Below are 16,468 nucleotides of genomic sequence, written 5' to 3'. Positions count from 1 at the left end.
TCATTGACCCTATCAATGCATTTCCCCTGAAAGCTGCAATAGAAGCAGACACTGCGGCTTGGGCCGGATTAATCGCAGAGATTTGGAAGGCTCTGCTGCCCGTCAAAATGCTCCCGGTGCATCTTGCATGGTAAGCTTCGCTGACGACCCACCGATTTCGGGATTCCTTGTTTTCATGACGCACGGATTTTGGTGCCCACGTGACTATACATACCTTCGACGTTCCGAGCCGTGGACTGCTTTTCGCGGCATAGAGACAGCACGTACTTCTGATAGCGATCTTGTTTGACGAGGAAGATGAAGTTGGATGGATATCCACGAGGATTCAAGCGCTAGTTTGCGTCTTGTGAACTCGCTTACCATGTTGAGAAAGTTTCGCCCATGCATTATGCTTCATTGCTTTTCCTTCTAGTGGCATTCGATTGCATGGAAGTGCATCACCTGGTGAGCCAATATCAGGGACAGGGGAAGCAACTATAAAGGTTTACAGGATGGAATAGAGCCCATGCTGACAAATAATGACGAAAGATGCAGTTAAATAATTACTCCAAAGACACAGTCCGATGGAGCACGAGCATCTAGAACGACATCCACAGGGCTTTTACCTTTTTATAACAGAATTTGGGCAGGATGAGGTGCCTAGGTAAAGAAGAATATCACGTGAGTGGCTTGTGGCAGTGTTTTGACTTCGAATGCCTCACACTTCCCGTCAGAATCATCTCTCATCTACCATCTTCAATCATGCCCAGCTATCAACATGGACTCACATGGTCTCTCGACAGAACCCATCTCATTCAGTCGCTTGGCCACTCAAAACATTCGTCAAATTTATGCCCATAAGCTACAGGGATTCCGATGGTTGCTTGGCCTAGCTGTAGTCTTCCAACTCACGCCCAACACTGGCAAGCTATACTGGCACTACTCTACTCATCATTCACCGTCGATCTTGCCCGACTTTCTAGCCTTCTCACTTTCTCTGGCGGCCAGAATTACTTGGTTGTTCCTGTTTAGGAATCCAGCTGAATTTCTGCTCTTTAGACGACCAGGACGAGGATACCAATGGGCAGTATGTGGAACAGTAATCTTGACTACGCTGCCCAATGGCGTGGTCCATATCTGGGCGTTGAAGATGGCACTCAAAAATGACACCGTCGTGCTCTCTGGGATATGGACTGCGATTCTCGCGATCATCTTCTTGGTACCTTTGGCGGGACTTGTGTCATGGATGGCTTGGAGGTTTCTTTTGGGCTTTGAGGAGACCGATGAAAAGTTTGAGCCCACAGTCAAGTACGGCCCATCCATCGCAGAGTATAGGGACAATCCAACACCGATTTTGACACGCACTGATATTTCCTCGGGATATCTTTCTCAGGCGTACGAAGCACAAAAGATTAGCGAGCAGGAAGAACCTGCGCTTCAGAGCCTTGCAATACGTGAAGTTGTACCAACATCAGCGGATGCACAGGTCGATACAGTTCAAGAATTTTTCGTTGAGGCTGACCCCATTGTGCCTGTGGATGCTGCAAAACCTCCCCGCTGTCAAACCATCGCACGATTTGAACATATGTCTGAAAGCCATTCTGGTCCACATTCTTGGTTCTCCTTTCCAATAATACCAGTTGTTCTATCTGTCTACGCTGCCCTTCTTCTGGTTGCACTCATAATATGGATTCATGAGGATCGAGAGTACAAGCTCAGGGATCCTTCACAGTAAGTCCACTTCCTTTCCACACTTTGAATTTCGGCTGCTGACGCAGCTTAGATTACTGAAGAGGACCCTATGCATGCCAATTGGAATGTGTCTCTTAGCCTTCTATGCCTACAAACATCATATTCGCGCATCGATATTTGAACGCTTCGACGTAGAACCTCCGCAGCCATGGAAGAAGATGCTCTCTATTCTTCCATCCTGGTTCGGAACGGGAGGCACGTACAAGAACCGAGATACGGGAGAAATCACAGTTTTTGACCCGGGCCGTCGTGCGTTCCCATGGCGTGCTACTCATCGGTCCAAAGTGATTGATAGCCGTGAGTACATTACAGCATTCAATGCAAATCCAGGACTCTGCACCACCTATTGGGGGCATTCCGGGCGAAGCGTCAAGACAGACTTCAAATTTCGTGCAACGATACACCGACTTGGTTTCCTCGTTCTTGCCATATACCTGACTTTGAAAGGGTTCTGGAGCATAATATGGTATAACGTTCCGAATGTCTACGACGAAGTGTTGAAGCATCCGACGACGATCACGAAAGAAGACATAGCGCGAATTTCTAGAATCCTGTCCATCTGGCAAGTCTCGGTATTTTCGGGTCTTTGGGCAGCATTGTTTGCTTTATTGTTCGGATTGGGATGTGTGGGGAGTATGTTGGTACTTTTTGTCAGGACGGTCTGGAAGTATGTTCCGCAGGAGGAGAAAGATAAAATCGCCAGGGACCACAGAGCATGGGAACAGGGGAGCGCCGAGCGGCAGGGCATTCCGGCATGATGTGCAAATACAAAAAAACAGCATGCTATGGAGATTTCATGATACTTGTGCACCAGCCACATAGTACATTTGAATTCTCAGATGGGGATTAGATGGATGTCGCTACACATATACGCGACTTTTGATTTCGAGGCTAGAGGATATGTTCGTGGGATTGCGAAATAGGAATAATCCTCTACACTAGGTGGAAATCACGCTCCTCGGCGGCTTCAAATTCGGCAATCAGCTGCCTATCCGCGATCCTCCCCACACCAAGTCGCCGAAAAGAAATAGATCCAGCGTCTACCTCCTCCACAAACAAAACATCAATCACGGGCAAAGACGTCTTGATCCACAGCCCATGGGTCAAGTATCTCGTCGATACATGCAAAGCATACACGGCGATTCCATAATCGGCACAAGCTGTTGGGTGTGGCTCAAGCTGTTCAAGAGATCCCCATCCTGCAATGACATCTGGCCGAAAGGCAGAACAAATTGCACGCCACTTGCAGGATTTCGGAACTGGGGAGTAGCTAGTTGACAGTGCAGCATTCTTCAGATTGTCTTCCGTCTCGAGATATCCTCGAACATGGACGGTGTGCAACTTTCCTCGGACGTGGAGACATGAAAACATGTTCGTTGGATCGAAAGTCGGTCTCTCGATCATTTCAATGTAAGGTCGAAGTCTACAGCCATCGATGACGAGATGATCAGGGATGTCATGCCGTCCTTTACGCTCAAAGCACAATCCAGTAATGGCGCAGCTCGGTTTCGTCCCTCCACTCCTTGCTGGCCAATGTACGACGGTCAGAAGTGATGCCCAGGACCAAGACGGCGCCTCCTTGACTTTCTCTGTCCAGAGTTTGGCAGTGTGATTTTCCTCCCAAAGCAAGCCGTGATGGATATCACGAAGCCACAATCCAGCCACATAAACCTCATTCTGCTTCTCATTCTCCAAGCTCGGAAGACGGCCTGGATTTGCCAGGATCGACCCAACTTCTTTCGCTAAACCCGCTACCGCTAGGATACGATCCAACTCAGGTTTGGTGAGATGTTGCCCAGAATACACTTCCAGAACTGGATACCAAAAGCTCAATATATCAATATTCGAGAAATGGAATGATGCTTTTATCCTCAAGTATGCTTGAAGATCAGAACTTGCTCGCGCGAATGTGAGCTGAGATTGATCATACGACCGTGGTAACTCCTCTTGACACTCGAAGAACAGCCCGTGAGGAGTGTACCAGAGCAATCGCTTACTCAATAGCCACTCTTGCAGGATCCAGCCTCGACGAAACAGAATACTTGACCACACTTGGTCCACGTATTCTTCTACCACTGGAACTCGTCGTCTGTAACAATAGAAATGACCTGCCACCGCCCTTCCCTTGTCTCGATATGGTAAGCGAACGAGCTTTGAAGACCATGGTATTGCGTCCTTTGCATATGGTCGAAGCAGTCCATTAGTCATATCTTCTGCTGTGCCCGCGAGTGTGAACACTGAGAATTGGTAATACTGAGCCATTTTTGGTGCTTCATGGCGCCAGTCAACATAGTTGTCCCCTTGTTGGATGATGCAACTTGAGTCGATCCAGATGAAATTAATCCCCAGCTTTTCCGCAATAACAAACGCGTCACGGAATAGCTGCGGCAACTCTCCGAAATCTTCCCCAAGCAAACGAGCCTCAATGTTAGAAGTCGTGGTGATACATCTGCCTGTAAACTCGTTCCAGCGATGGGTAAGAGTAATGTAAGCGCCAGTTAGTCCGTCCGTATGGCGCAGATATAGTCGTTGGCTGTCGCCCTCTCGAACAATTTCAATTAACCGAGTCGGAAGCGGAGCATCGTAGGGATTGATATTGATAGACCCCGACACGGTATCGTTGCACTTGGAGTGAGAAGTACATTCTTGAAGCCATTTCTGGGCAGTCTCGTAGTGTGACGCTGATGATGGATCACCACCAATGTACCGCCCGAGGACATCTCCACTCATAGCTGCTGCACTTTCTATCATGAATGTATTAGTGCGGTTCCGTTTGTTTGTGTTTCGCACCCGAAGAAAGAGGTGACATACGGGGATCTGCTGTGATGCATATCTCGTGACTCGACGAATTCCTCATGCCACTGAACCGATCCCCAAGCTCAATCAACAAGCGATTAGCGCGCAACCCATGCGATATCTCAACCTCTTTCACATCTTTATAACTTTCAGAAATAGTCATATGAACATATAGATCCGGATTCAGGGTCGTCCTGCCCATGAACGCATTGCTGTAAAAGTAGTCCGGCTTCTCCGTATCCTTCACCGCATCCAACAAAAGGATGCAAAACTGACAGCCTTCAGCTGCAGCTGCTTCAACATCTTTCAACAGATAGCCTTTCCTCTTGCTCTGAGTGAATGACTGGATATCGAAGCTCTGGCATCGTGAACACAGTGAGGGTTCAACCTCGGCTGGCTCGTCGCTGTCCTCGAGCGGTGGCACGTCATACTCCCAGTCGTCGTGGTATGGTGTGATGCTCGGATCAATGGTCTCGAGCGAGATAAGACTGGCTCGCTGCCTCAGCATGGTGGGGGTGCATAGTGTCTGCTAGATGCTTCTCGAGGTATGATAGTTGAAGGGAGAGGTTGAGCGGTTGGCGAGGAATTAACCGATTTGAAGGATTCTTGCCAAGCATTTCTAAAAATAGTTGTGAGGCAAGAGGAGTCACAAGCACAAGTAGGAACTGTCTTTCATTCTCAGGCTAATGGTGTTCGGTTTGTGAGCTACCATCAGAGTAATGTAGTGTTATTTGGTGCAGAATTAGTATGGAGTGCGTTGCAAGAGAGCTCGTGCTCTTTGCTTGGCGATCTCAAATTCTTGATTGTCGTATCAACAAGGAGAATAAACATCTACGAATGTAACTTTGTGACTGATTGGGACACCAAAGAAATGAGGATGTATAAATCAAATGTAACGAAGCTGAAAATGCGGGCAATAAAGTGCTACAACCGAGTCAAGCGAATTGAGTTTTGACAACGATGCGAAACGTTCTTTCTGAAATGCCAAGTACCACATGTCAGAATATATTAGCATGAGACTAATTGAATTCAAATGCATTATTTCAAGTCAACTTCACCTGAACACGCAAAGATGGTTACGGACCAATATATAATGCTGATATATTGCAACTACCCCACTCGATTTCTTTAAGCGAGAGCCAGATTCCCTGAACCACCCTGGGGTATTTTCGGTATTGGGCCAGGCAATAAAGATGACACAAAACTCAATGATGTGTGGAAATATTTATATCGTTACACTTATGTTGGTGGGTTCTTTTTCAGTAGCTTCTCCGAATTTCAGAAATTTTTCTTCCCCCGCATCACAAAGCCACGCCTGGCGTCCAGGTGCGTCCCAGGAGGTATTAAGTGAGTGACACTTGACAGAGAGGTCCATCACTATACCAAAATTTATAGCTAGGAGTCAACTGAGCAAATAGAATGGCTCAACTCACTGCGGCTGGCTTTGCCAAACACTGTTCCCATTGAATATATTTTAAGCTTCTTCTATTTCATATCAGAAGAGCGTACACAACTAAACACCATTCAAGCCCGATCAGTGGTCTAGAAATAGCAGCTTTGGTATCCACAGTCTCAGGATTAATATCCCATCTTTCTGCTTCCGTTTTAAGTCTATGGACGTGAGCGACTGCTGCTTTAAAGCTGAATTGACAGTGCGCATGCCTAAGCCGAGATACCAAAGCGGCAGAGCTGATACTCCGTTATTCTAACATGAAAGATAAAACAGGATATAGTTCTTATTCATCACCCGCTCCAGGAAAAGTAAGATGGGAAAAGTGACTAAGAGCAAAAGGTACGTTCCGCACAAGTGACAAGCCTTTTCATCGTTCTCGTCTTTCAAGTCACAATCTGTGGCGTGACTGCAAAGATAATTGCGGCCCGTACCGCTCCTGAACTCATAAGATCGTGGGGTCTAACCTCGTGCGTATGGAACTTGGTTGAAAAGCATCGGTCTCCCGAAACATTTGGCAGCCCCCGAGCACGTCCATGATCACTCGGTCTGGATCCGCCTCCCTCGAATTCTCGACTGGCAGTCAATTTCATTCCTTGTTTAGCATTTCGTTCAACAATAAGACAACAGCTCCATCCATCTTCCTTATGTGGTGGGAGTTGGTCACTGGATTCAAGCACGGTAACACCTACAATCTTCGAGACCCCCCCGCTGGACATGTGCTATATCGATAGGGTGTGACGATTTCTGTTCAAACTGTGAGCCATGCAAAAATGGCGTTAATGCAGGTCATTCTGGTAACGATTGGTCAACGCAAAAGAAATGCAACTCTACTACTTGGACAACGGTCAAGACCGTAATCAGAAGAAGTAATGAGTGCAAGGTTGATTCGACTCACTGTCTCCAGTCTTCTAAATGCAGTCAGTGGATCTACCACCTATGACCAATGATTGTGTTCCTTTTCGCATTTAACCATCCACCGTTCACGGGTGCTTCCTGGGGCAATGGAAGAAGGGCCGAGCCGGCCGTTGTGCCGCTGAAGAATCTTTCAGCTCATTCAAACGCGCATTTAAAAACCAACTGCATTGATAACCACTGCATTCAATAGCCAACTGTATGAAACTCAGCAGCCTGCAGTACTGTAACCCCGCTGGTGTAGTTCATTGGGAGATCACGGAGACACCATTCTGACAAAGCTACACCGACAATAGCTTTGCAGGAAAGGTGCGTCTTCGATCCCCCAGTTACGATCGCCAGTGAGTCAATTGCGCCAAGCCTTCCGGAAAGTTCACCAGTGCAAGGGGCAGAGCCACCACAATCAGGGAATTGGAAATCAAATGAGCCAGCCCCGAAAGTGCGATTCGCCGCACATGGTGCAAGCCAGTGGGAAACCCTGCCTCCTGTAGTGAGCTTTAGTTAAGCGAGCAATACCAAAACACATGCTCCACCACCCAAAGTCAAATACAAGCATCCATCGAAGGCTAAGCATTATTACCAAAGGAGTTTTTCCGCTGTTTAAAAGGGTACGATGAACTTCCCCTAGTACTAGCTTGGCCAGGATTAAGAGCAATGTTCTGCAGGTCCACCTGTTTTCGATGTGGGATCTCCCTGCCTCTGCCCTGCCAAGTACCCCAATCTCCTATTGTTGATATCTTCAAAAACTAGTTGGACTACGCAGGTAACTCTGAATCACCTCAAATCATATGTGAGTAACGCTCTTTTCAAGGGTTTGGGGCATCTCTACCCACGTCTTTTGGTGCTCGATCAGTTGAAACCGAAAATCATCTTGCGTGCTGAACATAACAGTTTGATTATTCAATTGACCCTGTCGCTAGTTTATATGAAATCAGGCCGTGCTCAGACATGCATAGGAACACTTGATCTCTGCGCAGATTCAAGCGGTAGCTGCTTAATTCCAGACACTAAAGGCGAACCAACAAAACCAGCAAAAGAAAAGGTTGGGTCTGACTTTCTGGAAATCATATGCACTTGGAAAACAGCGGTGACAAGACCTGCTATTATTTTCAACCCCTACAATCAGATTTGAACTTCTACATGCAGAATGCTTGGTAGAAAACTAAACCTCCAATCTTATTTAATAGAATAACGTCGTTCAGGGATTTCTCAACTATCAACCGCTATTCATTCTAGAAAACGGGACGTAAAATCTCCAACCAGTCAGTGGGCTCTGTTCACTAAGCTTCACGTTCGAGCTGTTCAGAAAGAGGAAAGTTGTCAATTGAAATGCATGTCATTCCATTTCGGGTCTTTGGTGAGTGGTTGACAACTACTACCAGAATTTTTTAAGACAACCCCTGTCGTTGCAGGAAGGGAGCATCACTGTGCCATTTTGACAACCAAAGGATCTGTCTCAATCAAGACCAACATTTTACATACCGCAAGCATGACTGGCCTCTCCGGGGACCTTCCGGGAAGGTGAATGACCAGGGAACGGTCTCTAGAAAGATAGTACTCACCTGTAATTACGGCCTCACATAACTTAACAAACGATATCTAAAGAATACTAGTGTCTTTTAGCATCCTTTACGATCAAAGACAACAGCTAGAGAAAATAGAACTTTACATATAAATAACAGGGAAGCACTAATGCACTTTTTTAAACATTTAGACGAAGTTCGTCATAATCAATGGATAAGGTAGCTCAACACGATCGGACGTCTCAGCCTTCCATTCCGCGCTTTGTCTCTTTCTGCGATGCTCTTATGTTAATCCAAAAACACAAAATCCACACTTCATGTTAGCACGTTCATTGAAAAGAATTCAAGAGCCAGATAGATATAGTGGCGGCTCGTAATTGGAGAGTCGAGTAACTGCATCGGAATGTCGATGAACCTAGTTGATTTGATGCAGGTCGAACGCAACGTGGTGGCATAGTGAAGTCAATCGAAAGAGGGGCAGGGAAAAGAAGAGTCCAGTATTGACTGCACCAGAATGTCGATGGACGTACTTATTTTAATGCAGGTCGAAGGCAGCATGGTGGCAAAGTACAGTCAATGGAAGGAGGGGTTGAGGAAAGAAGAGACCAATGTAGAAAGAAGTCCGACAGACAAGCAGAATAGAGCAAGGCAAAACAGGTAGTGTGGCCATTCCCAATTTTCCAAATAGCCAACTCAGCAAGATAATGTGCCCCTAAGAAGCCAGAAAATGGCTATAAAGGAAAACCACTTCCTCAGGAGAGGAGGAAGACATTACCTCTCCAAAAGTCGTCCACCATTACCTCCTACATTTCCAAACACTCAAGCAACGTCAAACAATCTCCAACAATGCGTTTTACATCTCTGATCTTCCTCATCCCAGGCATCACCGCCTACATGGTGCCAGAAAATGCCGTCGATGGCATGTACACAGTCTTTACCGCAGCAAATGGCAGCGAGATCCACACTCTTCTTCCAGATGGCCTACTTGCCGAGAGAGACGCGCCCATAAGTAGTGATCTTGTCTTCCCATCTTCAGCAAAGTTTCGACTTAAACGCCAGAACAACCCAGGTCCAAACCAAATCACCTGCGGAACCACCGTTCTGGACGTGACGAGCACCAACAATGCCAACAACAACATAGATACTCAATGTGGCGCGGGAGCAACTGTTGGCAAGGGGAAAACTTTCTACGCAAAATTCGGAAGCACAGTCTCCTTCTACTGCAACTATGCCAATGGAGCTAATGTCTGCTATGCTTCGGAGAGACAGCTAGCTGCAAACCTGATCAATGGCAACTGTGGTGGGTTTGTGGCTGGGTACGACCATGTAGTCAATAGGGCCGACACGTATGGATGGCAAAACATGAACATTTGCTTCTGCTTCTGCTGAAGGTAAGCTTAAAGTATCCTTGTTGGCTACTTAATAGAGACTAACTTGTGGTATCAGAGGACCGCCGCTCCATCACCAGGCTTGAGGACCTTAGGCTCAATGATCTTGAAAAGAATCGTAGGAGAATCTCATTTTGGATTGGGACGGTAATATACGAGCAGTTTTGAATGGAAGGGCCTTGAGAACTGAAATGTCTAGCATCTCATAATTTGTTGGTTGCGCTTCATTTCCAATTGGATCGAAATATAAACTCTCATTTTGATGAACATGATACGAGCTGGGTAGTAAAGTGACGAACGAAACAAAATTTTGAACATTAATAGAGAATGGACAATTTCACTCATAATTATTTATACTTCTAGCATTGCAGTAACAGTTTGCGGAACCAAGAACAACCATTTTTCTTCTGCGTTAACGATTGTATGCTGGAAAGAGTGTGTCAGCCAGAGCAATGCAAATAGAAAGACCAAAACCACTTACACAAATGTTTCGAATGGTATGCCTCGTACTCTTCTATGGCCTCCGTCTACCCCCACCTCCCACAAAGTTGGTACAAAACTAACCTCAGCCCAACTGGTTATCAAGCGCCTCCAGTAACAAGCCTGCGCTGCTGGCGTTAAGTACCTGTCGCGAAAGGTCTCCGTGCTATTGATCGCGATCTGTTGTGCCTTTGCAGGATCTGCCAATAAGCTAACCATTGTTTCTTCCAGATTGGAGAAGTCTTCCTCCACTTCCACAAAATTATGGCCAGATCTTAGAAGGGAGTGGTGTGGTTCGATCCAGGTTCTTTTTGGAATAATGACAACGGAGTTGCAATTTTGGAGATATTTGCCGCGACCAGAATAGCTGTGTCCTGTCACTAAAGTGAGTGATTGTGACATTCAGGGGTTTGGGTAATGAAGTGAGCAGAACAGTTGTTTCGAACCTTCAGTTTGTATCAGAAACTGATACAGACAGTGTTCTGGAATTGAATTAGCCTTGCCATAATCCTGGGCTCTCAAATCTGTCGCATCTTTCCACAAAATGCCTTTCACATCAGCCCAAATCTTTTCATTCGTGACCCTGATCAGATCTTGGCGAAATTTGTTTGTCTTTACAGCGCCTCTCCACACCACTTGTGGCTTCTTCTCAGAAAAAGCCACTTCTATATCGGCAATTTCTCGCCGTATTTGATCATATCCACCGACCAGATCCAACGGCCAGCTCCAGTAACCAAAATCTGACATAAGCCACTTCTCTTGCTCTGAGGCCGTCCTGGCTAATGCCCAGATTGATCTTCCAAGGTGGTGTTCATCTGCAATATCCGATACCGAGAAAGAAAATTCGATTTCTGGTAGCGGCGCAGGCGATGTAATCATGGCTCGGTGGATAGCGTGAAGGATTGCAAGTGCTCGTGGAGAATCGTAATCACTCCCAGAGACCTTTTCCTCAATTACGTAGAGCTCCACGTATATGTTAGCCTCGCAAGACACAAATAATAGAGGATCACGCAAGCTTATACCTGTTGATCTGAAATGAGAGCTCTGACAAGTCCTTCTTTACTCCACGATATATCCACATCCTCTGGAGAAAGTCTGCCAATCTTCTTTCGGTATGCCACTGCTCGCTCGATCTCGGCATACAGTCCAGGGAAGGCGATATTACATTGATCTGCGGTAAGCGAATAGTCTCTTGTATCGCGACTCTTGTCGAAACTCCACTCAGAAAGGGTGGCAATGTGTGTAGGCGTCGCTAGAATTCCCGACGTGGGCGCAACACCTGAAACTTTGTTAGTAACTTGATCCAGTCGCAAGAATTGTGACCTTGAGGCATACAAATTGTATCGTTTACTTGTCTGTTCTTTGCTGCGTCGGCCATTGTAACGCATGTAGCTGGATACGTCGTCATTGGTAAGCTATTGGTGGGTCGCAATGTGAAAGGCAGGAGACGAAGGTGCCATGGCCTCAGAATGAAAGCTGCGTAAAAGAGAATAGAAGATGCGACTGCAGCACATGCAAGGAGGACAGGACGAAGAGAGCGCCTTTTAAACAGACTCATGTCTGACGAGTTGACAGACGTGATTCACGACATCGAAGGTAGATTGGTTGGGTCTCATGAGGTTCTTGCGATGGTAAGAATTTGCGAACAGAATATGGGGGCAGCACTGGGGATTCCCCAGGGGCAGTACATCCACTTTTAATGGTGCCGCTCGAAGGTCAAGGGTACTCAGACTGCTGCCTGATCTGCCCTGTTCCGCGAGACCTATCATGTACAGCATATTTGTCGCTGTCAAGATACTCTTCGCTTACAGGCTGTTGCTTAAAGGACCTTCAGTGTGTTGGTTGCGTAGGCGCTCGGACTCTGGTAACCGTAATCATAAAAGCAGCGCAACGAAGAGTAGAGACGCAGCACCTATTACTTAAATTGATGTCAAGAAAGATTATAGCTGCTTCAAATCAGGAAGAGAATTATGTCAGTAGGTTGGTTTTATATGCATTGGCGCTAAGGGTAAGTTTTGAATTGAGCTTTGGGTTTTTGAGTGCAGTTATGGCGGGCCTTGGCACTTCGGGACGTCCCGCAGTTAGTTTAATGACAGGGGGTGGAAATCGCGTCTGGATTTCTCCACTAGCATGAAGAAACGCGATTTAGGTATTCTCCCTACACTGGTCGATTCAGTCCAGACAACAAAATCCGCCTATTATGACCAAAGATACGCCTCAAATCAAGCACGGAGGGCGCTCAGGGTCCTTAGGGTGGTGAGGATGCTCAAGTGAGTTGCCCATGTTGCTCTGGTGCCTTAGGTGAGTTCACTAACCCCTAGGTAAGGTAAGCCGAGGGCGAGTCGAGGATTAGCACCTGAGCAAGAGCGGCAAACTTACGAACTGAATGCAATGCGCCAGAAGGAGAAAATTGATCCATCATACCTGTTCATAGCCTAAATTGTAGGCTTGAGTATATTTACAATCACTACAGTCGAAAACCTCTATCCTCTTGTTGTGTGTTGCCTATATACACGCCCTACGGGGTTTTTCATGCAGATAACGTCTGTAAATTGTCTGTATTTTGTCTGTATTCCTAGTAGTAGTAAAACACAGTAAAATGTAGATAAAATTCAGATAATGTCTGTTACAATTTCATTAAAAAAATACAGACAAATTAGCGTGTGTTAGGGTATAAGAGTTTAGGTACCTCGGACTTTTCATGTTTTAATACAAAGTTAAACACAGACCTTTTACTACCTACCTCCGGAACACTCAGAAGGGAGACCTACCTTAGGAGGGAGGGAGACCTACCTTAGAGGGGTGAGAGGGAGACCTACCTTAGGAGGGGAGGGAGACTTACCTTAGAGGGGTGAGAGGGAGACCTACCTTAGAGGGGTAAGAGGGAGACCTACCTTTGGAGGGGTGAGAGGGAGACCTACCTTAGGAGGGAGGGAGACTTACCTTAGAGGGGTGAGAGGGAGACCTACCTTAGGAGGGGAGGGAGACTTACCTTTAAAGGGAGACCTTAAAGAAGGGAGAGAGAGTAAGAAAAGGGAAAGGAAGAAAAATATAGGAGGAAATAGGAGGGGGGAAGTTAACTTTATTAGTCAGAAAACTCTTAAAATACAGATAATAGCTGTATTTCCCTTAAATTACAGATAATATCTATATTTTCACTCTAAATTTTCAAAAATCGATTAAAATTAGAGTTTCTAGCTGAGAAAAATACAGACAATTAACTAAAATATAGATAGAAAATCTGTCTAAAATACCTATTTACAGACAATATCTGTAGGAAGTGCAGACAGTGTCTGTAAAAAAACCCCCGTAGGGACGTTGATAGTATTCCCACTCTTCAGTGCTTCCATATTCCATACTCCACCGCCTAAGAGAGCGCATAATTAATTACGTGAAGCCCTTCATTCCAATAACAAACACTACATTAAGTACAGGCTTACTGAAGACATGAGCACAGCTAGTTGGACTTCATGGGATATTATTCAGCCACGACATGTCCTCAAAATCAAACACCACATTCGGGAACCCCTCGGGTGCATGGCCAATTCCAGGCTCCATGCCACTAGCAATCCCATCCGGGCCACCCACCCTGCCAATGTCACCGCTCTCTGTACCACCGCCAGCTTGCTCATCGACAGCCGAAACAGTAGCAGCAGAAATGGTTGCCGACAGGATCTCCAGCGCAGCCACACATCGCTCGGCTAGTTCTCCATGACAGCAGAGTGCTTTGAGCATTTCGATGGCCGAGGACCAGGACTCCGCGATTGAGTAGATGGGACTGCTCTGCTCAAGGGCTGGTCGCAAGCGTGATGTCAAGAAAATGGTGGACGCCGTGTAGATATCTTGCATTCTACATTAGCTGGGTAGTAGCTAAATCCTATCGTGGGGTATATACGTACAGAAAATACAATACCACCACGCAGGCAACATCCCAATCTTGCCCCTTGAACGGAAGTGTGTGCTAATATGACCAATCAGATTATGTGCTGCTGTAAGACAGAGTGCAGAGCACTGAAAACTCATGCGTTCGCCAACGCTCTCGTCAAGAATCGTGCCGGCATAGAGAGGACGGGATTGAGGGAGGCAGAAGCGAGAGAGAATAGGGCGGAGTATGAGAATTCGTGCATGGAGAAACCTTAGAAAAACATTAGTTCAAGAATTCCTGATGTGCTCGGTTGAATAGAATATATATCTCACCTGGCTCTAAAGACAACCGCCTGCCGCTGGAAAATCGGAGATGTAAATGAATCTAATGAGGATATCCGCAGGTATGAAGGTAGGCTACGACCACAACCCATGAGATCATGATCCATCTTTAAAACCGTGGCTATCTCGGAGGAATCCACATTGTTCGTTACAGCGTCTGCATGTCCCCGGTTGTTTTTCTCCACTCCAGGAACAGCATAGAGCGTACTTGAGAGGGTTTCGGATATGATGTCGTAGAGTTGAAGGGTCTTGACATAGAATGTCAGGGGCGAAGCATTGTGCTCTGGGGAGTCTATGTGTGGTGCTTGGACTGGTGGTCGGGGATCGTGAGGGGAAATTTGTGGTATAGGAACAGCTCTGGCGACCACACTGGAGATCATAGCCGGACGACCAAATGTCATGGACAATATCCTGTCATCATCATAAGCTTCGGAACAGCGAGTTCTGTGTGTGTGATGTACCTATCCATTAATATACACCCGTGCCAAACCCGTCGGGTAAGTTCACTATCCTGAGCGGAATGATTCTCATACGCGTTTGACTGTGGTAAGTGTAGTCCTAAGCCTTGAGCGATCCGGACTGCATGGCCGATAACCATCCAGCATTGATGGGCATTACTTGTACTCTGCAAATATTGTCCCATGATGAGTAGACACTGGACGGTCTGTATTGATCCCACAGACCATAAGCTCTCATGGATGAGGTCCTGGGCCCGTGTAAAGAAGGTTGCAGCTAAAGTTGCCCGCTCTCCACAATCCATACTCTCTTCTAATTGACATGCCGAAGCAAATATCGAGTTGAGAATAGCTATGAGGACAGGGTCTTCTGGATCCGGAGACTCTCCAAGCCAGATCGACGTGTAAGCTTTGTGCATGAAGTTTTCATCGAGGAACGGATACAGAGGATGAATCAGCTCCCAATATGTTTTCATTAAACTGTCTGCCACCCTCCGAGGAGGAAGTGTATAGTCGAGCCTCACACGTGAAGCTTCAAGGGCTGACCGGTGCGGTGAAGTGCCAACAGGATACATGTACACAGGCTGCTCATGACCACGCGGAATTTGTACTTGGATATTTACAGCTGACTTCAGCTGCTGCATAAAAGAACTGGCACAGCTATTTCCGAAGAAACTTGGACTCGATGATTCGATCGGACCAGTCATGGAATTGATACTGTCAACAGTCGGAATTCCAGCGCCATTTGGAGTGTGCATACTCCCTGTTCTATATGGACCGCGAAAGTTGGAAACATCATCGACTCTCGGAGCTTCGTCTGTTGACTGATTGATGTTTGTTGATACAAAAGTAGACGGATGAACCTCATGGCATTCTTGAGAAGTTCCGACTGTGCCTAAACTGGTTGAAGCTGGAACCGGGAGAGGGGGCTGGGCTACGGGCGAAGCACCGTGCAGTGTTCCATTCGTTGATGATGTAGGCTGGTGATTTTGGATCGTCCCAGCTGGCACCCGAGTCGAAGCAGGAGGCCTGGGACTGCCGTCATCAGTGTAATTACATTGAGCATTGCGTCGCATACATTGTGCACACACTAGTTTGAGGGCCTGTCAGCTATACTGCTCCCATTGGAAACCCAGAACTCGCAGGTCCTTATAAAATTCAACCAAAATATCACCACTGCCATGGAGCACCTAGGACTGTTCCCTAGCGCTGCCCTGACAATGAGTGTCTGATTCCACTCACCTGGCCTGCTCCCACAGCATTTAACCTTCCGAGCTCGGCAGCGATCACACGCAACATCAATCTTGTGGCGCTTTTGTTTTGGAGCATCAGACATATCTTTGACGTTTGAATACCCTGTTCGGCAGAATGGAAGGGAACATCGGAAGGCAAGACAAGCTGGAGCGGAGAGAGTATTTGTGGGGTTGTGGAGAGAGGGGTTTACGGAACAGGGTTCTTCGGAAGGGCGAGGTCGATTGAAAGTGGCGTACTAGCGAGTCAGCAGCCAAGGCCATTCGCCAAATT

At 46.7% G+C, this 16,468-nt stretch overlaps 5 protein-coding genes across 7 annotated transcripts; 2 read left to right on the top strand and 3 right to left on the bottom strand.

The window, feature by feature from the left end:
• The first annotated feature begins 94 nt into the window (after positions 1-94).
• On the top strand, positions 95-4,475 carry ONS95_014443 (uncharacterized protein). The gene is made up of 3 exons (XM_058508094.1): positions 95-444; positions 529-1,710; positions 1,763-4,475. Exons 2-3 carry the CDS (start codon positions 758-760, stop codon positions 2,487-2,489), a joined length of 1,680 nt encoding a protein of 559 aa, XP_058355774.1. The 5' UTR covers positions 95-444; positions 529-757; the 3' UTR covers positions 2,490-4,475.
• Positions 2,665-5,035, bottom strand: ONS95_014442 (uncharacterized protein; the record flags this gene model as incomplete). The annotated part of the gene is made up of 2 exons (XM_058508093.1): positions 2,665-4,475; positions 4,543-5,035. The coding sequence occupies 2 exons, from the start codon at positions 5,033-5,035 to the stop codon at positions 2,665-2,667; spliced, it is 2,304 nt and encodes a 767-aa protein (XP_058355773.1).
• A 4,226-nt stretch (positions 5,036-9,261) lies between these two features.
• ONS95_014441 (uncharacterized protein) lies at positions 9,262-9,804 on the top strand (the record flags this gene model as incomplete). The annotated part of the gene is made up of 1 exon (XM_058508092.1): positions 9,262-9,804. The coding sequence occupies one exon, from the start codon at positions 9,262-9,264 to the stop codon at positions 9,802-9,804; it is 543 nt and encodes a 180-aa protein (XP_058355772.1).
• A 250-nt stretch (positions 9,805-10,054) lies between these two features.
• On the bottom strand, positions 10,055-12,280 carry ONS95_014440 (uncharacterized protein). 2 transcript variants are annotated; one of them, XM_058508090.1, is made up of 5 exons: positions 11,619-12,280; positions 11,306-11,562; positions 10,730-11,246; positions 10,285-10,657; positions 10,055-10,229 (listed from the first exon to the last, which is right to left on the bottom strand). In XM_058508090.1, exons 1-5 carry the CDS (start codon positions 11,839-11,841, stop codon positions 10,163-10,165), a joined length of 1,437 nt encoding a protein of 478 aa, XP_058355770.1. In that variant the 5' UTR covers positions 11,842-12,280; the 3' UTR covers positions 10,055-10,162. The 2 variants fall into 2 exon arrangements, with proteins under 2 accessions (XP_058355770.1, XP_058355771.1); XM_058508091.1 differs by having other exon boundaries at positions 10,285-11,246.
• A 1,168-nt stretch (positions 12,281-13,448) lies between these two features.
• On the bottom strand, positions 13,449-16,383 carry ONS95_014439 (uncharacterized protein). Of its 2 annotated transcripts, XM_058508089.1 has the most exons (6): positions 16,187-16,383; positions 16,023-16,034; positions 14,951-15,973; positions 14,481-14,900; positions 14,183-14,418; positions 13,453-14,125 (listed from the first exon to the last, which is right to left on the bottom strand). In XM_058508089.1, the coding sequence occupies exons 1-6, from the start codon at positions 16,204-16,206 to the stop codon at positions 13,752-13,754; spliced, it is 2,085 nt and encodes a 694-aa protein (XP_058355769.1). In that variant the 5' UTR covers positions 16,207-16,383; the 3' UTR covers positions 13,453-13,751. The 2 variants fall into 2 exon arrangements, with proteins under 2 accessions (XP_058355768.1, XP_058355769.1); XM_058508088.1 differs by having other exon boundaries at positions 13,449-14,125; positions 14,951-16,034.
• Between the last annotated feature and the right edge of the window lie 85 nt (positions 16,384-16,468).

This window comes from Cadophora gregata, assembly GCF_030347475.1.
Source record: "Cadophora gregata isolate MNR1 chromosome Unknown scaffold_9, whole genome shotgun sequence".
Lineage (NCBI taxonomy): Eukaryota > Fungi > Ascomycota > Leotiomycetes > Helotiales > Ploettnerulaceae > Cadophora > Cadophora gregata.
Note: the sequence above shows the minus strand (reverse complement) of the source record. Positions and strands in the feature narration are given on the sequence as shown.

Bases quoted from the DNA above. Each gene is read 5' to 3' on its own strand.
- ONS95_014443 (XM_058508094.1), top strand. From the start codon at position 758: ATGGACTCACATGGTCTCTCGACAGAACCCATCTCATTCAGTCGCTTG. The intron at 1,711-1,762 runs GTAAGTCCACTT...GACGCAGCTTAG, and splicing joins AAGCTCAGGGATCCTTCACA to ATTACTGAAGAGGACCCTAT.
- ONS95_014440 (XM_058508090.1), bottom strand. From the start codon at position 11,841: ATGAGTCTGTTTAAAAGGCGCTCTCTTCGTCCTGTCCTCCTTGCATGT. The intron at 11,247-11,305 runs GTATAAGCTTGC...ATATACGTGGAG, and splicing joins CTCTCATTTCAGATCAACAG to CTCTACGTAATTGAGGAAAA. The intron at 10,658-10,729 runs GTTCGAAACAAC...CTTTAGTGACAG, and splicing joins GTTTCTGATACAAACTGAAG to GACACAGCTATTCTGGTCGC.
- ONS95_014439 (XM_058508088.1), bottom strand. From the start codon at position 16,280: ATGTCTGATGCTCCAAAACAAAAGCGCCACAAGATTGATGTTGCGTGT. The intron at 16,035-16,186 runs GTGAGTGGAATC...CCCTCAAACTAG, and splicing joins ATGCTGTGGGAGCAGGCCAG to TGTGTGCACAATGTATGCGA. The intron at 14,901-14,950 runs GTACATCACACA...TGATGATGACAG, and splicing joins GGGTGTATATTAATGGATAG to GATATTGTCCATGACATTTG.